The sequence below is a fragment of the Coffea arabica genome, chromosome 2c, assembly GCF_036785885.1.
Source record: "Coffea arabica cultivar ET-39 chromosome 2c, Coffea Arabica ET-39 HiFi, whole genome shotgun sequence".
Lineage (NCBI taxonomy): Eukaryota > Viridiplantae > Streptophyta > Magnoliopsida > Gentianales > Rubiaceae > Coffea > Coffea arabica.
Genome location: NC_092312.1, coordinates 73,382,671 through 73,406,798, shown reverse-complemented (window position 1 = coordinate 73,406,798; position 24,128 = coordinate 73,382,671). Strand labels below are relative to the sequence as shown.

Genomic DNA, 24,128 nt, shown 5'->3' with positions numbered 1-24,128 from the left:
TAACTCATTAAATTTTTTATTAAAATTTTTTTACATTTTTTATAAATATATTTTTATCTCGTATACATCAAATTATTTTAATTTTTTTTTTACAAAATTTCAAAAAATTAACAATCCAAACGGATTCTTAGTCTTAAAGCCACCCGTAAGTTTGGTTTGCTTTGCAATTAAAGGAGAAAGAAAAATTCATGTGACAACAATAACTACAACCGAAACCGCAAGTCACGGAGAAACACAAAAACACGACACATGCTTCTGCTGTTTCAGCTTTTTAGGAGCTAGAACGCCGTCCCTCCGGCACGGGCAATTTTCGCTCGTCATTTTCTGAAAAAAAAAAAAAATTTATGATTTTGGTGAACACATTTTTGTATCACTTTCTTATCTTACATATATCCAATTGTTACAGTACATTTTTCTATAAAATTTTCTAAAACCAACAGTCCAGACAGGCTTTAAGATTTGTGGAAAATGTAAACCAACACCGCATCACATTTTATGGGCGCGGGAATTAAAAGGTTATCCAGCCAAAAAGTGGGGATATATCATGCTGAGAATCGGAAATTCGTAGCGCGCTCAAATTTGAGATCTCCGTTTATACTCCCACCTTCCAAATTATCCAATTTATTCCTTCCTTCCAAATAAATCGCTTATCTAACTATTGATAATAAAATCTTATATATGTTTCATGCATTTAATCGTAAAACTTAAATCTAAATTTCTTGTACGTAAGATGTCCATAAATTACTATCAAATGAGCCAAAATAAATTATCAAATTGATTATAAATAGAAGGCCCCCATGAGTAGGTCTGCTGGGACTGATCGTCTATAGTTAGAGTAAGGTCTCAAGTTCGACTTCCACGTGTTACCATTACTGAGTATCTTTAGGACGGGAAACTCTGCCCTGTTAAAGGGTTTAGTGTGGATAATTCCGAAATACCCCTTAGACCCGACTCTTAACATGTACTAGTAGCATATCAATCACAAAAATTCATGATAACGTGAATATCAAAATCAAAATGGTGGTGTGACGGCAATTTGTGGTGATAATAATCATGAGGTCCTTTCCAGATCGGACAGCTAGCTAGCTGCATTTCGTGCCCCTTTATCCCACTTACACTGCCACCGCTCAATTTCTGCCTTTTTTTTTTTTTTTTTTTTCTCTCTCCCTCTCTGATATTGATTTTTCTGGTTCTTGCAAAAGAAAGACGATGATGTCATCCATGCTTCATATGCTCCACTAGAATGACGAGTGCGTTAAGATTGAAAATAATTTTCGATAACTTTTTTTAATTTATTGTATCACTTTTTTATATGATGTATATGATATTTGTGAGATAAAATAATTACTAAAAACTAAAATGATGGTCGGAAAGTATATTTAAAAATTGTTTGGAAATGGTTTTCCATGTAGCATCTAATTATCTATCAAAATTGAAAGCCAATATTTTTATATGATGGGCGAGAGGATTTGAACCCAGAATCTCTTACCTTTCGACTTAACCAAGCCTTCTCCAGCACCTTTTGATGTGTATTTGAGCAATACACGGATGACTAAGGACTTGTCTTTTTAAGGGGGTTCACTTGTCTTTTTGCGGTCATATGACGGCCGAATAGGTAACCCCCGATTACTTTCCATGTGGGGAATAAAAAGCGAATTTTATTCACGAGATTGCTGAAAATCGACGTGATTTGATTTACTTACATCATAGAAATATGCACTAATTGCAAAATAAATATGCACTAGAAATAACAAAACTACAAGTTAATTTAACATAAATGTACAGAATTAATTTTTGTAAAATTCTATTACGATTCTCACAAAAAAAAAACGAAAAGAAAAGAAAACTCTGTATTTGTGAATGGCAATATTGCACCAACATTGCTCTTATAATATACTTTACTTTGCATATTGTCAAAATAGTTTTAATTTTTTGAGGAAGGCAGAAAACAAAAGGGAAATAGGGGAGATGAGAAAATAGGAAGGCTAGATAGGGATTGTGAATCCTCTGTCCATAAATTGTCTTTTCTCTCGTCTGCTTCGTATTTATACAGCTGTCATATGTAATGATGCATTTATAACTCAAGCGAATCTACTTGAGTTTAAATTTTCAATTCAAAGACGCACTAATTGACCACGGAATGTGAAACAAAATGACGCCCCATGACTTCTTTAATATTTTGGCAAGTAATTAGTATGTTATACAACCAACTCCTAACACAGGAGCTGGCCACCATCAAGCCTTTTAGATTTTGTGAGATGGGAGTTAAGGGTTCAAATCTTGTCTCCCATTAATTGTTACAGGTGCGATCCGATGGTGATTCAGTTCCCGTCGATCTCTTATAGGTCCAGTTGAATCCCCCTTAGAATACCATATTTCGAGTGTCGAAGAACAAAATTAGTATGTTACATCGCCTCATTCGCCCCATCAAACGACAATAAGAAGTCCTACATTTTTCTCCCAACCCAAAGAGGTTCTGTAGTAATAAACTTTCCTATTCCTCATGTCAAAGCCGTGAGTATAAATTTAGCAACCAAAAAAAAAAAAAGAACCAAAGTAAGGAAATAATAGAGTTCGTCAAAGGTTTCATTATAGTGGTTTCATTAAAGTTCATTGGGACTGTTATATGTAAAAGTTCTTTAATTTAGTCAAGAAGGTTTTGATTTAGTGGTTAAGGTTGAAATTTCGTTGAAATTTCAGAATTTAAAGACGGACTTAAATCGGCACATTTAGCACTTTTTCATTGCATGTGGTATTCTTACTAAACGTTGTGGTAATAAAATAACGTAAAGGTATTCCTTTTCACTTCAAACAAGGAAATTCCATAAAGTCATATTTCTCCAATAGACATTTAATAATAATAACAACTAAATTTATAAGTTAGGTCCAATTTCACTCTCAGCCTTCTTGTCTGGGGGGCCAAATTATAAGGTATCATAATTTTCAAGTATTTAATTGAAATTTTTTACCACCTCAAATGGGCAAAGATGAAATTAAAAAACCTTCCCTAAATATTCTTGTCTTCACTTTACACTCTTAGAACATCAAAAAATTATTCTCATGCACAAATAGTTAAAATTTTTTTTCTAGCCCCACAAAACATATCTCCACTGCTCACTCCCCTGTGCATAGTCATTCTTCCTTAGATCCTTGCAGGCATACACCCACCCCTGGCGCCAGCACCCCCCCCCCCCCCAAGCCCCCAACAGCACATACCAAATCTCTGTCCTCCCGTCCCTTCTCCCCACCTCCCCTGTCCTGGAAGGTGGAAAATTTTACTATAAATTATCTTCTTATTCTTTCCTTGTAAAAAGATTGTCAAAATCTTTTCCCAATACATGACACATTTGTCATTGTGATTGGTACATAAATTTCGACATTTAGAGCTCCAAATTGTAAAGCAAAGTAGCAAAAAAAAAAAAAAAAACACAGAAGTTTGCTAAAACCATTTCTTTAAATTTATTTATTTTACAAGATTTGGGTAGTTCAGAAAACGAAAAAAGAAAGAGTTTTAGAGCTTGAGAGTTAGAGCCATGGGGAATCAGCAGCTCATGGGATTGTGGGGTGTGGTGATATTTGTTGTTGGTCTTGGTTTTAGCGGGTGGGGTGTAGAAAGTTTTGAATTTGATGAGCTGTTTTACAACAGAACTGAGAATTTATCATCATTCCTGGAGTCTGGCTATGGTTATGCTGCTCCTAAGCCTCTTATGGTTGGCCTTACCCTTATTCGAGGAGCTGCTGCTCAAGGGGCTGGTACAAGTTTCCTTGCTATGGTTTTTTATTTTCTTTCTTAGATTATGTTTTTATCCTTGCTTCTCTGGTTTGGAAGTCTTAATTGAGTATAAGCAAGAAACTTTCCTGTTTTTACATTTAAATATGTCCTTATTCATATTTGTGATGGATTGATTGTTGGTTTCTTTCCTCAAGCATATATGCTATAAGCTGAAATTGATTAATGCAATAATGCATTCTTATTATTCTTTCCCAGTTAGGATTTTTCTTCTTGGGTAAGTAGATATGTTTTCTAGATCTCCGACTTTGCTATTATCTGCTAGATTATCCATCTTAAGTCAGGTTATTGTAATGTGATTCTTTCTTTCCAGATTATTGGTCTCAAAATCTGTTTTCATTTGTTATTTGTTATTTGTTATTTTTGTTATTATTGGTCTCAAAATCTGTTTTTCCTTTGTTGATATGATTTTCCACTTGTTTTGGCTCGAAAGTTAGTAAAGTGACATGATGAAGAGGTTTTTGTCTTCTTGTTTATTTATTACTATTACCATGACGAATTTCAAGATATGAGTCTCGGTTGTAGATGAGATGATGGTGACTGGTGAGCAGATAGATGTCATTATTCACATCCATGGTTCTGTTGTTGGACTATACGTATTCATTTTGAACACGTTTCGTAATTTCTTGAAATTTGATTTTGGGCTGTTTTCATAAACAGTGGGCGGATATCAATCTGTGTTTGGACAGAGTATTATTTGAAATATTATTTAAAATAATTACTGTAGTACTTTTTGTGATGTAATGTATGTAAGATAAAAAAATAATTGGAAATATAAAAAGGTGGATTGGAACAAGTGTTTATGATGCAAGCGAAATATTATTTGGAATAATTCAGCAATCCAAAACTTGAAAATTTGAAGATTAAAATCTTTACCGTTGGAAATATATTGTACATTTATTACTGAAACTGAGGTTCAGTTTTGGAGAACGTGTTAAAGCACTTCTTGAGAAGAAGGTTCTTTGTAGCATTAGCAACTTGACTGGGAAGAATTTTCTTGTATTTCACTCTTGCAGTGTGCTTGGATGGAACACTACCCGGTTATCACATTCATCGCGGATTTGGATCAGGGGCAAACAGTTGGCTTATTCAATTGGAGGTTCGTCAGACATCTTATATTTAGATACAGTAATATGGATTCCTAAAAATGTTAAAATTTCAGGTCTATAAATGTTTATTTCTGTTGATTTTGTTTGTCTCAATTACAAATAATTTAGTTTATCAGCCTAAAATAGACTCCATCAGGTTGTGCGGTATCTTCTGTTTTCTAAACTAGACTTATGCTTTAATTGTGTTTTTTCCCGACTGTTTTACTGTCTCCATCTTCTTCCCAGTTACTCGAATTATCCAAAATATTGTGGTACCCATTTTCAGTTACAATTATTTAGTGTTCTCCAGCAAGCTAGGGTTGTATAACTGTACACTCATCTTTCACTCAAAAAAACAAGAGCAGCAAATTCTTTGTTATTATTCTTTAGTTGTTTTCTGGGATCTTGGGTGCTTAGTTGGTTGTATGCTGCAATAATCCCGGCAAGTTGACACTGTGGTTAGACCACATTCTGAATTTTCAAGATTTTGTGGCAGGGTGGAGGATGGTGCAACTCCATTAGATCATGTGTTTACAGGAAAACAACAAGACGTGGATCTTCAACACATATGGAAAAGCAGATACCTTTTACAGGAATACTCAGCAATAAACCAGAAGAAAATCCAGGTTTTCACCCAAAATTTTGCACGGGATATACTTACTGCTTTGTATTCTCTACTATGTTTCTTTGTCCTTGCTTTACATTCCATGGATTACATGTTGTTGCATGGTTCTTACTAATTGGTTCATTTGCAGACTTTTTTAATTGGAACAGAATAAAGGTTCGTTATTGTGATGGAGCTTCTTTCGCAGGGGAGGGTGAAGATAAGGTGTGATCGCATGTTTGTCTTCAAATTTTTTTTCTTCAATATTGCTACATGTGCGGACTACTCAAGTAAATCAATGAACTAGAACAAAAAACTAAGTTTTGAAATTACACTGACGTACTTGGTATTCCCACTGTGACTTGCTTTCTGCTAATCATTTTCTAATGCATAAAGTACCTAAAATGTTTGCCCTGGACTCCCTTTACAAGCAATGTTCACCCTATATTTCATTACTATGAGCTTGCTGACTAACCAGAGAGAGGAGTTCGTTAACCACTGCTATTGAAGGCACCTTGTGTGTTTGACTTGGAGAATTGCTCGCATCGTTGATTTTAAGCCAAATGAAGTTTACTCCCCTTTTGGGGCTTTTCATGCTACATGGTTTAAACATTCTTCTTGTGACAGGAATCGTGTAATCATTCTTTCTTCAGTTTATCGTACAAGTGGGTGGACGTTCGTAATTTATACTAGTAACAATCTTATCTTCATTCAGGTTGCACAGCTGCAGTTTAGAGGGCAACGAATTTGGCGTGCTGCAATGGAAGATTTGATGTCAAAGGGAATGCACTCTGCTGACAGGGTATTGATTTGGAATGTTATCTTATTGCACATTCCTTTCTGATATCCTATGGTCTTCTATATTTTCTAATTCTTAGTTATGTTTTAGGCCCTTCTTTCAGGATGCTCTGCTGGTGGTCTAGCTTCTATATTGCACTGTGATGAATTCCGTGAGTTGTTTCCATCAAGTACTAAAGTGAAGTGCCTGAGCGATGCTGGATTGTTTATGGATTCGTAATGTCAATTTCTTGATTCACTCTTTTCTTGTGTCAAAGTTCCATTTTCTCATCTCTGCAGCTATTAGGTTTTCTTAAATTCTTTATTGGATATTGTGTTTTTGTAGGATTGATGTATCTGGTGGGCACAGCATGAGGAACTTCTTTGCTGGCGTGGTTAACTTGCAGGTATTTTTGAAATGAAACATTTCTTGATCATTTCCTTTAAGACTAGCATCTTAAGAAAGTTTCATTCTTCTTATGCTTCTGGTAGAATATTGAACATTTTCACAGTTTCTTGTTTGCAATACCTGTTGTAATGTTTAATAGAAGTTGTTAGGGCTACATATCTGTTTCTCCCATCCTTGAGGAGATAATTTTGGTTAAAGCTTTCGAAGAGGATGGTTGGTAGAAACGTGGAACATTACTGTTTGTTTGGAGGGACTTATATGTATCATATTTTGCACAAGTCAAAAGTTAAATTCAAATTGGTTGTAAAACACATTAAGCTGAGTCAAAAAATTTTGCATGCATAAGTTGAGTGATGAAAAAAAGAAGGCTGTCGACTTTTCAGACTCTGCATCTTTGTGGCAAGTTTCTGTGAAAATAACTCCAACAAACATAAAACATCAGGAACAAGTCCTGTTTAGATCACACTCTGAAGTTATGTTCTTGGTTTCATTGTTAAACTGACTCAGCTAATGGTCTTCCGTTTTTTGCCAGGGTGTTGCCAAGAACCTGCCAAGTATGTGTACTAGATATCGGGATCCAACTTCAGTAAGTCTTTTTCATCTTTACTGCCACAATTGTGGCAATGCTGTTATACTAGAGAATTTTCATGTTTCCAAGTTCACAGTTGATTTTCGTTTTCTTTTTCAGTGCTTCTTCCCTCAGAACCTGATTGACAACGTAAAAACTCCTCTTTTTATTCTTAATGCTGCCTATGATTCATGGCAGGTAATGTAACCTCTGTCATGAGTATTTCTTGTGCTAGGTGCAGATTTTTCTGAATGATGGGAATGAGAAATTAATTATTTGGCATTCTCATTTTTTTTTTATTCAGGTCCAGGCTAGCTTAGCTCCTCCTGCAGCCGATCCTCATGGAACTTGGCATGACTGTAAACTGAACCATGCAAAATGTTCTGCTTCACAGATCCGATTCCTGCAAGGTAACCTCTGTCAACTGAGTTACTGAAGCTGCTTTAGATGCTTTGGAGATGCAGGGTTGAATACTAATTCAATGTTCTTTGTTAGCAGCTTTTAGGATTCGTATGCTAAATTCCGTGAGAAGCTTTGCAATGTCCGGACAAAATGGGTTGTTCATAAATTCCTGCTTTGCTCATTGCCAATCAGAGAGGCAGGATACATGGTTTGCAGATGACTCTCCTGCTATTGGCAACAAGGTATGCTATTGGCTACTAACTTTTTAGGTCTTATTATGGCATCCACTTTTTTGACTCATTTGCTGCGATGAAAATGCTTGCATTAGACTGAAGTCGCATTTTGGAATGACTTGGATAAGATAACAATAGCACGTGTCATACTCAATGTATTAACCGACTTTAAGATTAAGTATAGCAGAGAGAAAAGATGAACATATGAATGATAACTTGGTGAAATTGAATCACATTTATGTAGTCTAATGAAAATATTTGCAGGAAGGGCTTAATTTCATAGTAATGACTCTCCAGAAGATTATTTCTAATCTGATTGTGATACTTACGGTTGAATCTGAAAATCAGGAACCATGAGATGAAAGTTATTATCCCAAGTGTAACACTAGTGCAGCAATTTGGAGGACGCTAAGTGAACAGTATCTATGAGCATGGGGTGACGAGTTTCCTCAATTAAATCAGGAGTCACATCGATGATTTTATTGCTGGTTCATCGGAAGTAGGAGATTGGGCTCATAGACTTCTCTGTCTTGCTTAGCTAATTACTTTGCATACGTTACATGCTCCATGATTTTCATATTTACGTACATCTGCAGTATCTTTTACCTTTTCACTTTTCCTCTGACTGAGATCTGTTGCGGGCATTACCATTCTTGTTTAGTAAAAATTTTAAAAGGGTTTTGTTCAACTGATGTTCTAAATCATGCAGGGCATTGCACTTGCTGTTGGAGATTGGTATTTTGATCGGACAGGCATCAAGGCTATCGACTGTGCATATCCATGTGATAAAACATGTCACAACCTGGTTTTCAAATAGGCCAGATGCTCGCTCATTGAGATTATCAAATTAGTTCAATTGATATAATCATCTTGGTGAGAAATTTCACCTCCCATTTATTAGTTACAGCCTTAGATTTGTGTATCGCCATGTAGACAATAAAGATACCAATAGGTGAGTAAGTTACAAGGGTGGATGTACGTCACACTTACTCGCACAGGAAATGAAATGAGAGACAAGATTTACTTGTTTCACATGAATTGGCTAAATGCAAGTAATATTTGGGGGTGGTTCATTTCTGCATTAGTTTTCCCTGGATTTTCACTTTTCATGAGGATCCAACAGGTACCGGCTTCGCCACCTTCTTGGTCTGGCATCTTTCCTTTAATCTCCATATCAATCAGCAGTTTACTGTGAGTAGCTCTTATTTTGCTTAAACAGGCTTACTTTAGGATGGTAATGAAGAATACAAGAGGAGGATTCAACAGGGCATCACCATTATGGACTAACTGTGCCTGCTGACAGTTTTGATGCAACAAACTGTAGTCTCTTGTCGATTTTGAATTGGGATTACAAATGCATGTTTTGAAGCTGGAATTGAATCAAAATTCTATGTTTGATAAAATCTTAATATGCCATGACATGATGTCAAATCCAATTTTTTTTTCCTAGAATTACTAATTGTCAACAAGTTTATCCTTTTGTGACAGGAAAAGCCCCTAAAAAATATGTACTAATATCTGACACCCATGATCAAATAGCAAATGAGAGTTTGGCAGAGGTTCTGCCTCAAGTTTAACGCTGAGGTTTCTAGAACTATTTATCAGTTGATTCTGTGCCTTTGACTCTTTTAAGTTACTCAAGACAATCAATACTCTAATGCCCAATTAGCGGGAACGCCAAAAGAATCAATGAATACTCCTCCACAAGTGCAATTCATCATTAGGGATTATAAATTTTACCCTTTAAGGAATAGTAGTGATTTTGTATTTCTTAGTACTGAAAACTTTTCAATACAATTTTATAGTATTGGAAACACCATTTTTTTTTTACCCTGAAAACACCTAATGTGTTTGGATTGCACCTTATTTACATACACTGACTTACTTGCATTATCAACGCATTTTACCATTTTCAACACTTAAACAATTGCAGAAATAAGATAGTGCTATTTTAGATTGGTAGCCCTACAATGTGGTTTCGAGGCAACTCAGACAGTAGGCTACTCATTTTTTTAGGTCTGATATCATTGTAGAATGCCCTTCTCTATATTTAAAAAGAAACTTGCTGCTTCAATCTTGTATGTGGTTTATTATGAATTGGGAGGAAGAAGACTTGACTAAATAGTGGTATTATCTAACGGAGGAGGATAAGTAAAGCCAGCAAGCCAAGTTGAGTGGTTGCAGAAGACTGCACGATTTGGACTTTTGTAAATCAGAATTGATTAAATTAATTTTCTAAAAGCATTTGTTTTTTTTTGTTGAAGAAATTAGTACTAGGAGGAAAGGAGATACAAGCAAACTACAGAAGAGCATGTCCTTGCGGGATTCCATGTTTGATTGATGGTTTTTGGCATCTAAAATTCATTAATTGGAAGAAATAATGCACAAGAAAGGTAGGGTCTCCTAAGTCATCATGTCTGTTATCTTGATTCTGATTAGAAATTGTGAGATGAAGTATTCATTCACTCCATTATTTTTTGCTAATAATGGTACAACTCTGTAGTTTTTAATGTCATGCTACTGTATAATAATGTCTAATTTCATATTACAACTTGTGTTCAGGGAATAAACTTGTGCAGGTAAACCCTGCAAAAACATAGTTGAAAAAATGGAAGAGAAGATTGTCGCAATCTACGGTTTACATGAGCAAATCAATATGGAATCGGACAGGATTTTGTTCCTCAAATTACAGCCTTTTTTTTTTTTTTTTGGGCAGCAAAATTTGTAATAAACCTCTTGGGTTCTAGCAGCCATTAGAGCAAATAGCATGCAGGGGTCCAGTTTATGGCTTTTTTTTTTTTGGGAGAAACTAAGGAAAGTCCCACAGCTTAGGACAGAAAGAAACCTTTTCACTGCAATAGTTTCCCATTACCGAAATGTTTCTAGGACTAAGGCATGTACGCCAACGAGGCATTATTGTGCAGGGCCTAAATATTAACGCCGGCAGCCTCAAATTCGGCGCTTTTAGTCAATTACATCAAGACGTCATTGCATACAAATTCTTCCAGTTTCTTGAATAGTTGGAGTTAAAAAAGTGGAATGAAAAGTAAAAAGATTCAAGACGTGATGGCACAGGATAGAGCAGGGCGAGCTATAATTCTTGTTTCCCTCATATCCCCGATTACTTGACTAATTGATTTTGTACTTCTTTTTTTTTGACCTTCCAACCATGTTGACATCTTTTTCACGACAACTGTCGTGCCAAGATTGAATCCTGAATCTGACATTTTCGAGAGAATTCTAAGAGCCCTTTCCAGTACCAAGATTCGAATCCTGAATTTGACATTTTTGAGAGAATTCTAAGAACCCTTTTCAGTCATAAAATACTAATACATCTTCAATTATATGCAAAAAATAACTCGACTAATTAATCTTATATCGGATAAGAATGGATTGAGTGGTACAGAGATCCTTCTCGTTCTCAATTGCGAGATCAGGATTTGAATCTTCAACCCAACAATGGGAAGAATTCCAACAGTAATAGATAATTAATTTTTTAGGTGGCACAGAACAAATTACTATTACCAGAGTCAACCTTTAAGGTCGATCCATCCAACATTCCTGTTCACAATTTTGATGCCTAGTGTCCGTACATGACTTTTCTCTCTGTATGACCTACCCTTATCCCCAAGACGTCTTTTCTTTGCCAAGTGCAAAATGAGACATTTACAAATAACGTGCAATTTAATTTCAGTTGTCCATAATTGTCAAGACAACGATCAACTTCTTCACCCAAAAAAAAAAAAAAAAAAAGAAAAAAAGAAAGAATCTGAAGCAGACATTTCATTGATTTATCACTAATTTGACACATTCATTCTTTGATATAAGTTGGTCCGGGGACCATGAAATATGAGGAGGCTAGAAAATTTACATTGTGAAAATGAGCACCTCTTTTTCTTGATGGCTTCAATGGCTAGCAATTGCTGCATCTTTATGTATTTAAGAATTCTTCTCCTCAGCAGACTGGCTGTATATGCTTCGCCTGTTAGTTGGTTTGTCATCCAGAATGGAATATCAAAATGATAAAATATGCCAGAATTTAATCACCTCCATCATCATTGCAACGGTCTCCACCATTATTGTCACTATCATTTTCATTTTTTTTTCCCTTCATGCCTGCCTTCAGTTCTTTACTCATCCACAGCTTATCAATCATATGATTCCTTTTGTGTTTTATTAAACTTTATCTGAAGAAAAATATTGCATTTGAAAAGTTCAATCCTGAGTTTTCAAAACAGAACTTGCATTCACTTTGTTGCCATCTCATCTCATGATCCCTCTTCGATCAAGAATCCCATTTCAATTTTATAAATTTTTTTTTTGTTTCCTTCTGTCTTAAAAGAACTGTGGGTCCAAAATAGAAGGGCTCAATAATTTGGTTCACATGCATTCATAGCTGCAACAAGTATATACAATTACATAGCTCCGTATGGCTTGTTGCAAGAAAGAAGAAGATACCGCCAATGAGACATGTATATATTGAATTAACACAGGAGGGGGCTACCCATTTGTGCGTGCACGTGGGCACACACGAAGGTGACTGTGGCTCATTACCCCACCATACATAGTTTCATGTGTGGTTTCATTCATGATTTTCGATGGGGCTTTCTTGATTCTTCAAATCCTGGGCTTCCATGGCTGAAATTTTCTCTGATAATTATTTGGTAGTTCCCCGGGTAGATGTTCCAAGATTAAATTGTCTGCTAGTCATGTACTTTTGGATCAGGGGCCTTATCGATTCAGGCCTCCAATGCATTAGAAATAATTGCATTGATGAAGTGTGGGTCGACGCCACGCCGAAGCTTCAGTCAGGGTTCTGTTCTGTGTATAAATGCAACATCAAAATAAAATTTGGCGAGAAAAATTTATCAGACGATATGATGTAGCTGATCTTGGTCACAAATTATTGACGCGTTACACGCCTCGTTTATTAAGCTTTAAAAGTTAGAATAAAAAACTTCACCGTCGCCTCTGACTAATTTAATTAATTACCGTGCTCATGAAAGTTAGAATAGAAAAATTTTCGACTAAATTAATGGCCGTGCTCGTGCTCGTGCTCGTGCTCGAGTGCTCGCCTCCTGAGGGAGGGAGGATTCAGGCGGCTTATCCGTGTGCTTTTCCTCAAGTAAGAGTAGCACAGCAGGAGTTGTAACTTTCTAAAGAGGAAAAGGGGCCTGGGATGGGAATGTAGGATGGTCCCCTGCAATGCATGCTGCAGTCCACTTCAGAAAACGGGAGTTTGAATTGATTTGCTTTCAGGAATGGTGAAAATGAAAGATGGACTCCACAGTCCACACTATGTACACATCTCGGTGTAAACCAATAATTCTAACCAACCAGTGTGAGGGAGAGGGAGAGGGAGATAAGATGGCTTGAGCTTTAGTGGGAAAAGGGTAATAAGCCACAATAGCCAAAAGTTGGGAGCTTCTGTTCAATGAGAACTAGGAAATGTGAGCACTCTCTCCTTGATAGAAATGTAACCATCGTTAGGCTGGCAGCGCCCTCTCCTTCTCTTTTGCCTATTTTTCGATTCTGTCACGTTCTTTGCTTCCAAGAAAAGATGGAATTTTTCCTTTCCACTCCCTTATCTTCCTGAAATATCAGCATCAAGTTGTGTCATCAAGGGTCCCCTCTTCATGTGTACCTCCCAGAAGTAGTAAAGGTTTAGACCCCTATAGGACATGTCAATCAGTATCCGTATTAATAGAATTGCATTCCGGTTATGGCCTCTTTTGAGCTCCTACGCAACCAATAATACATTACCTTCTAAAATAGTCCTTGAATCCTTGAAGTGTCTCCCCACACCACACTTCCACAAAGTACCTCATCAGAGTCCAGTGCACACCTCTTCAAAATTGTGGTTTGCAAATAATTTAGGATATGAATTTGTCAGCTCCTTGCATTGGATTGGATATATATATATATATATATATATATATTGAATTGGAAATTCTTGAAAAGCTGATGACCGATTCTCGAGTCACATTTAGTACCCTATGAAAAGTATAATTGGACGTGGAACTTATGGCTTTTATAAGGTTGAAAGTCGTTTTCCTTTTATATATACATATATATATTGACTAACAGTAGTTTGACAGCTCTTTGCGTTGTGGGGTTTCTCTTTCCAGCTTTCTATAGGAAAGTGCCATCTTTTCTTGCATCCCAACCTATCAAATTCACATTTCTTCTTCCAAGTAGGCTGTTTTAGATGGAAAATCAGAGGCAGACAATATAATTTCTTGCCTTCAAAACAACCCATCCAGCCCACATAGGGAGGAGAAGTGACTTAAAGACTGTAAAAAAGTGGAAACCATCCCCATCTGCAGGAGACAACCGTAGCCTCATAGACAACCAATTAATGGAAAAAAATGAGGGGTACCTTGAATCTTGCGTTCGAGAAAAGCATTTATGCCCCTTCTTTCTTTCAGCCATAGTACCTTATCATAAAGGGCCAATACTGAAAGAGATATCTATCTATATATGTAGCCGTACTAGATAAATAGTACTAGTTACTAATGTCAAAAAAGCAATGAAGGAACAACTTCTCAGAAAACCCAAAAGGATTTAGGTAAGCATGTCATCAGAGATAGTCACTATCTTGGAAAGAATAAATTTTTTTTTTCTTTTAAGGTCGAATAGGAGAATTAACAAGAAGTGGTTACAACGGTTAAAACTGAAAAGGAATAGGAAAGCCATTGATTGTTGTTTTTACAGACAGAATAATTATTGTTTGACAGACAAAATTACAACCTGTAATTCCAAATTAAAATAATAAAGCACGGAATAAGAGGGTAATTAAAAATAATTAACAAAAAAAAAAAAAAGAGAAGAAGACTTGTTCTAGAATCAAGAACTCATAACACAGAAGATGAAGATGAACAGGCATAAATTTGCTTTTCCTATGATTGTATAGACCTATTTACAGAATAAGAATAGAGAGGACTGGACTCTATAGCGCACACCTGTTTTAATTAGTAGCTCCTCCAAAATTGAATTGGGAAGCTAAGAAAATTGACCAAAAGCAGCAGGAAGTCTTTGGAAATGCTTATTATATAGTTCAGCAACAGCCTGAATTGTCGGTTGCTGCTGATGGTGGTGGTTCTGAAGCCAACTTGTCGTAGTACTCACTGATCCTTCGGGCGCCGTAAAACTTATCCCTGATTTTGTCTCGGCACTGTAAATATCTTGCGCCGTTTGATTTTGAATTGTTGCAGCAGCACTATTACTTAGTAAAAATGGGGCCTGAAGATATTCAGTCCACTTAATATCTTCCGTGTCGCCTACCGATGAGTGCATATGGACTACATCTTTCTCAGCTTTTCCACAATCAGCCGCTCCCCAGGAAAAGCCATTGTTGTCGAAGAATGAACAGTTGCTTTGCAATTCAATACTACTGCTGCTTGCATTGCTGGTGCTACCATTGTTAGCACTGATTGCGCAAGCATCCCAGCTCGGGAATTTGTTCACATTAAAATTACCCAGTGAATTATTTTCTGATGGAAGGCTTATGGATGGCTTCATACGTGCCGAAGGCGCGCTCATAATCGAATTTGACATGGCAGAATTGAACTGATCAGAAACCATTTCAGCAGACCTGGAGGTTGTTAAATTGAAGAAGGAAGAAGCATTTGGATTCATGGAAAGCCCAATGTTCGTCGATGATCCGTAATTCAACTGTTGAAAAGAGAAATAGTCCTGCAAGTCAGGAGGCTTGGAACTGGAGTTGGAGCTTTCATGACTTGTAAGAAACCTATTCAAGAAGAACTCATGCGTCGGTGGGGGTGTTGTTGTCATATTATTACAGTTGCTTTCTATTAACGGATAGCGGTCCACAGTCACAGCTGAAGATGGCTTTGGCTTTTCTACGGCCATTTTCTGTTCAGAACTCTCAGCAGCAGCTTCACCATAATTCAGTTGATCATTTGATCCTTCGGATGTTTTCTCATTATTTTTGCTTGTTGCTGATCCTTTCTCTTCATTTTCAGCCTCAGGGATCGGCTGGTGAGTGTTGGGGTCAATACCTCTTTGCCTAAGCTTTTTCTTGATTGAAGAATTCCAAAGATTCTTGATTTCATTATCAGTTCTTCCAGGTAACTTCGCCGCTATCTGGGACCATCTGAACAAAGCACAAAAAAGGCCATTGAATATAATAAAGTAGGAATATAGTCCTCAGACTAATGCATGGTAATAATGCAGAAGACAAATAAAATTACCTGTTGCCAAGAACTGCATGCAATTCAATTATCAAATTCTCCTCCTCTAAAGAAAATGTCCCTCTTTTCAAATCAGGCCTCAAGTAGTTGATCCACCTTAACCTGCAGCTCTTCCCACATCTTTGAAGTCCTGCAAAGTTATCCCCAAAAAGAGATTTAAAAAAAAAAAACAGCAAACAGTGCATTTCTCTTTTGCATTTGTATAAATGAAATCCGGTGGGAGACGACCGCCCATACCTGCAAGTTTAGGAACTGAGCTCCAACAGCCATGGCCGTATTTGTTTATGTGTTTTATGAGTTTTTCATCTTCTTCAGGAGACCACAGGCCTTTCCTTAGCTTCTGCTTATAGCAACAAGAATGCCTTCCCATATTTAGTGTAACTTTAGCAGTAATATTGCTGGAGGGAGAAGGGGTGAAGGGGTTGGAGAGAGTTGTTTGTTTTGGATGATGAAAAAAAAAAAAGAGGCCTAGAAAACGAAATGGTAGCCTGGTCGGGAATCAAATTGAAAGGGAGGAGCCTTAAAAAGGAGGTCACATTCAGGCTTTCAGAAGCAAAATTTTAAGATTACAGTATATTGATTTTAAAAAATTCATTTTGGCTTAATTTTCTACCAACGTGAAATGGAGCTCCAATATATGTGACTTGCATATGTCTCATCACTTTGGTTTGCAAAATTAATGACTTTGACAGCACTTGTGGGGTATAGACAGATATTTATTGGGTGGAAAAGAATGAATTCATGATATAAACTTGTGTAATTAATTGACTAAACAGATGCCTAATCAGTAATTAAAAGTATTTGATGGTACAAGTTCACATATTTGAAACAAGCTGTCATATTGACACATCTGACTTTTTATAGGATACAATGAGACCCCTTTTGAGTTTGTTTCATCTTTCAAGTAACCACTCTTTTCAACCAAATTTTTGCCAAGATTCTGACAGACAAAAAAAGTCACAAAGCATTGAAAGGGTTGTATGTTCATGGAGATAAGAAAACCCCAAGATTAGTTAAAGCTTTCTATTATGGTAATCTGCAACACGTTAATGATCTCAAATGCCTTCCACAGAAGATATTCTCTTGTCTTTCATGTTTGACAATCCACAAAAAAAACAACTGATACTTCTGTTTCCTTTTCTTTAACAGTTTCTACGCCAGTTGGCTTTTGAAATTTACTCCAATTTTCCCTTCTCTTGATTATCTAGAGTCAGTAATTTTAGAGAAATACAAATATTGCCCTCGCGAAGCAAGAATTGGGATATGAAAAAAAACAGATGCTTGGAATACATTTCGAAAATCTTTTTAGAGGATGACCGCAACATTTTTCTTAATTAGGAGTGCATGCGAATATCTTCTTTTTCTGACCAAAGATGTAAAAGTTTCAAAATCTTGAAGAGCAAGTGCCTTTCACTGCCCCTATATGTCTCCCACGACTATAACGGCCGGAAAAGTGTAATTTTTTTGTTTCAAAATAAAAAAAAAAGAAACCAGAACGACTACTTAGTTTATACCCTTAAATATAGAGGTGGAGAAGGTATCTTGTGTTCTTGAAAAATGCTCTTAAGTCTACCAACTCCCTAAATCATTTTATCTGCTTAGAAAGAATCAAAGGGATTATAGATTAATAAGAAACAACTCTGCAATCCATGATTGATTATGGAGTTTTTTTAATTGGGAAGGATTATTTTTTTTGGCAATGAGGAAAATTTTCTTCTCTGTCACTAATCATGTGTAGACTAATTAATTTACACGTATAAGCACAGCCGACAATCACAATAATGTAGCTGTGTCTTCTTTTGAATAGAGAGAATATATTACTCGAACCTTAGAATACAGACAAAATAAAGTTAATACTATATTTCAAGAACCGGCGCCCCCACCCCCCCCCCCCCCCCCCAAAAAAAAAAAAAAAACCTCCCCCTTTAATTGAGAGGATAATTGGGTTATATTCCAAAAGTTCGTTTTCTCAGAAAATTATGAATCAGAAGGGCAGAAATAAATTGGATGCACCCTCTCTTACCTCTCTTATTTTGGTGGAAAAATGAATCGATATGACTAGTATCCATCTTTCTTCTTCTAGGCAATGTAGTTTTGGTTCATTGAGTAATTATCGTGGGAGCTATTTAATTGTTACAGGAAATCATTTCTAGTTTCATCGGAATATTTCTGAATAACCATTGAATCATTTGCATCTAAATTAGGTAAAAAGCTCAAATCTCAATACGGATTTTAGCTTAAATTCATGTGCGGGCTTCTTTAAAATTTTGGAAAGATATGTGTCTTTGCGAGTTCTTCAAATGCTCTAGAGATTTGGTTAGCAACTTCAGGGCACAGAGACAAAGAAGTCTCGCAAATTGATCACATTTAGTTCATCTTTGGTGGAAACGAAGTGTACACATGAATAATAGTAGTTGATCCGTTCACTAATTAAAATCTTCTTGTTCCAAAAGAGATATGATACTAAATTTTTTTACTCTTAATTGTACATAAAAGATTGGTTTTGATACAAGTGTGAAAGATTGTTGGTACATCTGTATAAACCAAATTTCTTGTAACTATTAGTGGGAAATTCTTCTTGTTGTGAAGTTCGGGTTGCATAGGTATACAAGTCATACGCTGTAAATGCAGGTATGCATGTGGTGACCCCAATATCATGACCTTTATAGGCAGTAATAAGTATCATTTTCCCTCAGATGTAGCTTGTAAACTGAACTGTGAAGGAATACGCATACAGTGGTTCTAATCTCTGCCGACTATGGGACCATCTCTCATATTTGGGGTCAGCACTAGTAGAAAAAGGCAGCCTCTTTCTCAATTGTTCTGTAGTGTGGCTTTGGAATTTTGTCCTAGTCAAATTTATCAATTATTAACCAATTAAAAAAATACAGCATAAGGGCCAAAAAAAAAAAAAAAAGGCTAAAACTGTTTTACACTAAAACTTTCTAGTTTTATTAGTCTTTGGAATAAGCCATGGTGAAATTTCGGGGCCAGTTACTTAACAAAAGAAAAAGAAACAAACTAAGGAATCAGTCGGTGGTTTCCTCTTTTGAAAGGATTAACTTTTTATATACAAATGTTGTAATGATTTTTTTACACTAACAATTATGGATATATGGCATATATATATATATATATATATATGTTTTGAATTTCAAATTTAAATTCATGTTATGTACTATGATCTAAATCTATTAGTATATAAAAAAAAAATTTATACATCGACGGTGTATAAAAATCTTTCTCATTTTGAAAAGCTTTGTCCATAGTTTTTAGTATATTTGCATAATGTTTCACTATAATTGTTTATCAAATCCAATGTATGGCCCCCCATCCATTTTTGGCTAACGAAAGTTACTTTTACATCCTTGAGTTGACAATCTCGCTTAATTTGTTAATTAGTTTTTCAATTAGAACTTACTTTACCTCCTTTCATTTTTTTTTTACTTTCACCTTTTTCCCAATCTTTTAGTTTACTTTTTTTGTGGTCGACATGTTAGACTTACTGCCTATCTTAGTAGCAAATCTTGCTCGAAAATGTAGTTTGATTTTCATGGCCCAGGCTAGCATCAAATCCCTTAGGCAAGAGTTTTAAGTTATAGTCAGCCATGTTGCCCACTGGCGGGCCATCTTTTATTAGCCAGTTGGTTTAATTAGAGCCAAATTTAACGTAATTACTAAAACAAAATAAAAGTGCAAAAAATCATATTAAATGTGTAAATGAAGTAGAAAACTTCTGGGCAAAAACTTATCGAGCCTGGCCTGTTTGATGTTTAGCAGCTAATTACCGGTTTAAATAATTATTGACTTCCCTAATTAATTTTGAATATAAACTCAGGTAGCCTCTAGGGTAGACGCTAACAACAGCTGAAATTGACCAACCTAGTCCAGGTTTAACACAACAATAATTTTCGGGTCGTGAGTCTTAGCTGCTAGCTAATGGTTAGACTTGTCGATCGATACATCTTGATCTTGACTTGTCATTACCAATTTTAATGACGCTTAATCTTTATTGATTGTATGCCTACAAGCAATTCATGGAAACTTAATTTGTATTGTTTCTTTTTTTCTTGTTTATGTTCCTCGGTCGCCTATGTGGAAGTTACGTGTCTAAAGGGTTTAATTATCAAAGAATCTCTAGCTAGTAAGTATTTCTTTTTTCTTTTTTGTTCCTATTGTCAAGGATCTAAATTATTTGTTTTCTTTTGGTCAGACATGGAGCTCGATTCTTAAGTTTGAATACAGCCCTTGTTGATCGATATTCTTGGTTCCAATCAATACAAATAAATAATCATAAGTGATTCCTTGTTTAATTGAATCTTTCTGTTCAGGCTAGGCTTGTCTCCTTGCTACAAAATATTATGAAGGTTCATGGAGGCTTGACCTTAGCCATGTCCTAATTAGAACATCCCATCAAAAAGAAACGAATATTAATTTCTGTGACCCCATAAGGAGATACATGTAATCTCCGCACCTCATCATGAGTCTATCTCCATAGGAGATGTATGAGCTGTTTCTTCAAGTCAACTATGGATACCAATACATGCATGATTTTATTTACTTCCACAAGATAAAATACTGCCGCCATGATTTGCTCTGCTGTGATGTACCTCAGTTTCCGTATCGTATAGTATATGTGTTTGTACAGACATTTATCATTAGAAGAACATTCCAGTATATATGTTTTTGTTGATTGGAAGCCAAGTTAATTAGTTAACAATCAAAGGAGGATTCTTACAATTAATATATAGTTATATAATTGAATTGCAACAACATTTAGGAAGACGTTTTTGTATGGTTAAGATACTGTCATGCCAGAATTTCTGGCAGTGAATGTCTTTCTGCTTTTCAATCATACTGTCCGAGACTTGAAATAAACTTGATTATGACCCCAAAACTTTTGTTAAAAGGAAATGCACCATATTCTTGATACTGACACCTGCCCAAGTACAAGGAATTGAAGGAGAGGGACCTCCTAATCCGTTCTTGAGGGGAAGGGATGCCTTCATTTTTATTGTTTTAGTGGCAAAGTAACATTGAATTATGTCCAAGAAAATGATTCATCCATCCACGTTTGTCAATCCTAATTAACCTCAACTCTTGAAAACCTCTTACTTTGTTCTCATCTCAAACTTCAAAGCCGCATGATGTGTTTAGGTGTTAAGATTTTTGTTAATTTTTGACTCATCTACACGAACTCCATCCAATAGAATATCCGATAAACCCTCCTGATTAAAATTACCTGTAAATTTATGCATATGATCACAAGTGCGTGCACTGAGTAACAAACTTTAGCAAATTTGATCTGCGTGTGAATGCTCCAAAAGAAGCTTGCTCACGATTAGAATTGCTCATCACTGTGCAGTTGCTTTCAACACCGGCAACATTATACTACTAATCAGAAGGTCTTAGAGACATTAATTGGTGGCAACAGGATGCTTCTGGGAATGGTCCAATCCAAGAACTAATTTGTATTGTTAGCTAATGTGTGCATTATTTCTAATGCAAGTTGCTGAGCTGGGATTTCTTTAGGGTTGGATGCATGTTATCACAGGAGACTAAATGCTATTAGGCCTGTGGTCCCTATGCTTATCTGCAGCCAGAGAACAGGATCTCAAATTTATCCTCGCAATTAATGAAGACTGCATAGAAAACCCACAAAAAAAAGAAAGAGAAAAGGATGTGTGACTTTGTGAGGCTTTGTACAAGAACATGTGGTACTGCTTCATGTCGGTGCCATCTCTAAGTTAACTTATGATAGAAACAAGAAGAAGCCATTTAAGGAGAGAGCCACTTCTGAAGAGATATGGGGTTGCCTGTTCTTTTAGGTTTATGGTCTCCTAAGTGGTACTTCTGATAGTATCAGATATGGTTCGCACCTATAATTGGACAAGTATTTTCCATCTTCAATACAAGCATATATATATATATATATATACATCTTAGAAGCTTGAAATTAAGTATTGTTTGCTCAGATTTGCAGCAATCTTTTTTCGGGACTTGTCATTCATAACATTTAATTTCAACCACACAAATGCTTCTTCTTTGTATAGAGGAACCTTTGAATATACTACAATCAGCAGCTTTTGTAGCTGGGGTAAAAATCCCAATTCAGAAAATCCTTTTGTCTCTTGAATTTCGCGATTTTACACAGCTTCTTGAATATATGGTGTCAGACATTGTACAGAATCAATCCGTAAGACTTGTTTTTGCCTAACATTATACCCCTTTACTCAGAAGAAAAATCTTAAAAGCAATGGGTTCATAGCGATTGGTTTGGAACTTTATTTTGAGGAAATAATCATTATACCCAGCAAACATGTCCTTTCATGTTGTGGCCACGGAAATTATTGATGAACTTCCAACTGGCCACAAAAGCAACCCACAATCAAGAAGTCAATCTTTCTGCGATGACCGAAGTATAGCTGTACTATGTACGAGAATAGAAACGGTTCCATCGATGATGCATTCTTATCCACAAAACGAGGCCTCAGTGCAACAGTTTTGGCTCATCTAAACTCTTGTCTCGAGATTGAAACTTTGAATCATGTGGCCAATATTGCAAGGACTATAGTCGATCATTCATGCCATTATTTTTAGGCAAGAGAAGACGGACAAAACTGGATTGCAGTACCGCCTTTGATTCGGTTCATCTCATGTGGTACTCGAACTTGATTCTCGTATCTTCCCAATTAGCAAAGCTTTGGACAGTTTTGGCCTATAAGGTCTGGATTAAGGGCATGGACGTACAACCGTCCCTTATTATTCAAGGTCCAAAATGTGTCAAGAAGACAGAAGCTATAAATATAATGATTGGAGAAAGTTACGTAACTCAGATGCGATTGACAGACACAAACTCACATAAGCAATAACTCAAGATTAACATATACAGGCTCACACAAGCAGTAACTCAATATAACACCTACGTTACAGAATTATATAAGCAGCTTGTCGTGAACATTATGTTGTGTTCAACCAAAGCTGCACTATTCAAGAATGATTGTACTAATAACTAATTTTACCCTTCTCCCATAGAGTCTACAACTTCAAAGCATTATGATAGTCTCTTTTTTTTCCGTATAAGTAAGAGGTTTTGAATTTAGGATTTCTTACCTATAATCTCTTTTACCTTATCATCCAATCCAACTTTTCCCCAGGCATTACAATAGCTTTACTAAGAAATTAATGCTTAAAACAATGTTTAATTAGAAATAAGTTATATACAATCGGCACATAATTGTGAATTCAGAAGCCGAATTCATTATTTTTGTTGGTTTGCTTTTCCCACTAGCAAAAGAGCTATGTATCAAGTCTTCAGAAAAAATGAAGCTAGCAAATGGAGCCAGATGATTTTTGTGCTGGAGGAATTGGTTATACATTTGAAACAAAGAATTTGTGCACGCCCTAATCTCAGACAAACCTTTTTCAGATTGCTGGCTTAGGAGTATAATCATATCTCCACCAATAAACCTTGGAAACAGTTGAAACTGTTAAGCGTAAATTTTTTACGAGACCAACCCAAAAGGGAATATATATTCTTAATTTGTTCATTTTAGGGATGGCAGCGGATAGGATAAAACTCGATACCCGATGGTACTCGACTCAATGGTTAATCTGATTAGATGATTGCTTGTTAATGCGTTAGGGTTTGGTATGAGAATTCTAAAAATTCGATACCCAATGTACCTTAACTTTATATTCTAGTAAAATATAACTTTAATCCAACTCTTTACACAACCCTTCATAAAAATGTTGAATTTCTATCATACAGGTACTATGACTCTACCAGAGTTTAAAATTTAATATAGTATGTTAATTTAACATGATGTATGCTGAAGTTTATGAATTTCTGTCATAAAAATGTGTTGATGATAATAATATAACTTTTTTTTATGACACCTATTCAAATAATAATACACTTATATTATTTGAATGCATTTCATTCATATTTATTATATTTCTACACTTAGATGCTTTTCTACATCAACTTTACTTTTTTAGAAAAATTAATACACGAGCCCTCTCTTAAGGAGTGCTCACCCAA

At 35.9% G+C, this 24,128-nt stretch overlaps 2 protein-coding genes and 1 long non-coding RNA gene across 3 annotated transcripts; 2 read left to right on the top strand and 1 right to left on the bottom strand.

The window, feature by feature from the left end:
* Nucleotides 1-3,125: 3,125 nt before the first annotated feature.
* On the top strand, nt 3,126-8,952 carry LOC113727889 (pectin acetylesterase 12). The gene is made up of 12 exons (XM_027252278.2): nt 3,126-3,753; nt 4,807-4,889; nt 5,375-5,504; nt 5,634-5,707; nt 6,198-6,284; nt 6,372-6,496; nt 6,606-6,666; nt 7,201-7,254; nt 7,357-7,434; nt 7,541-7,646; nt 7,735-7,880; nt 8,581-8,952. The coding sequence occupies exons 1-12, from the start codon at nt 3,534-3,536 to the stop codon at nt 8,686-8,688; spliced, it is 1,272 nt and encodes a 423-aa protein (XP_027108079.1). The 5' UTR covers nt 3,126-3,533; the 3' UTR covers nt 8,689-8,952.
* A 1,179-nt stretch (nt 8,953-10,131) lies between these two features.
* LOC113727854 (uncharacterized) lies at nt 10,132-10,592 on the top strand. Its single transcript, XR_003457910.2, has 2 exons — nt 10,132-10,264; nt 10,434-10,592. It is a non-coding gene; the product is annotated as an uncharacterized lncRNA (long non-coding RNA).
* A 4,048-nt stretch (nt 10,593-14,640) lies between these two features.
* Nucleotides 14,641-16,581, bottom strand: LOC113727888 (transcription factor MYB61-like). Its single transcript, XM_027252276.2, has 3 exons — nt 16,322-16,581; nt 16,085-16,214; nt 14,641-15,987 (listed from the first exon to the last, which is right to left on the bottom strand). The coding sequence occupies exons 1-3, from the start codon at nt 16,452-16,454 to the stop codon at nt 14,874-14,876; spliced, it is 1,377 nt and encodes a 458-aa protein (XP_027108077.1). The 5' UTR covers nt 16,455-16,581; the 3' UTR covers nt 14,641-14,873.
* Nucleotides 16,582-24,128: the final 7,547 nt, after the last annotated feature.

What these genes read in the sequence shown, in the direction of transcription:
- LOC113727889 (XM_027252278.2), top strand. Translation starts at nt 3,534, where the DNA reads ATGGGGAATCAGCAGCTCATGGGATTGTGGGGTGTGGTGATATTTGTT. An exon ending in AGCTGCTGCTCAAGGGGCTG is followed by an intron (nt 3,754 to 4,806) that starts GTACAAGTTTCC and finishes TCACTCTTGCAG; the next exon opens with TGTGCTTGGATGGAACACTA. An exon ending in GATATCGGGATCCAACTTCA is followed by an intron (nt 7,255 to 7,356) that starts GTAAGTCTTTTT and finishes TTTCTTTTTCAG; the next exon opens with TGCTTCTTCCCTCAGAACCT.
- LOC113727888 (XM_027252276.2), bottom strand. Translation starts at nt 16,454, where the DNA reads ATGGGAAGGCATTCTTGTTGCTATAAGCAGAAGCTAAGGAAAGGCCTG. An exon ending in CTCAGTTCCTAAACTTGCAG is followed by an intron (nt 16,215 to 16,321) that starts GTATGGGCGGTC and finishes ATAACTTTGCAG; the next exon opens with GACTTCAAAGATGTGGGAAG. An exon ending in CATGCAGTTCTTGGCAACAG is followed by an intron (nt 15,988 to 16,084) that starts GTAATTTTATTT and finishes TGCTTTGTTCAG; the next exon opens with ATGGTCCCAGATAGCGGCGA.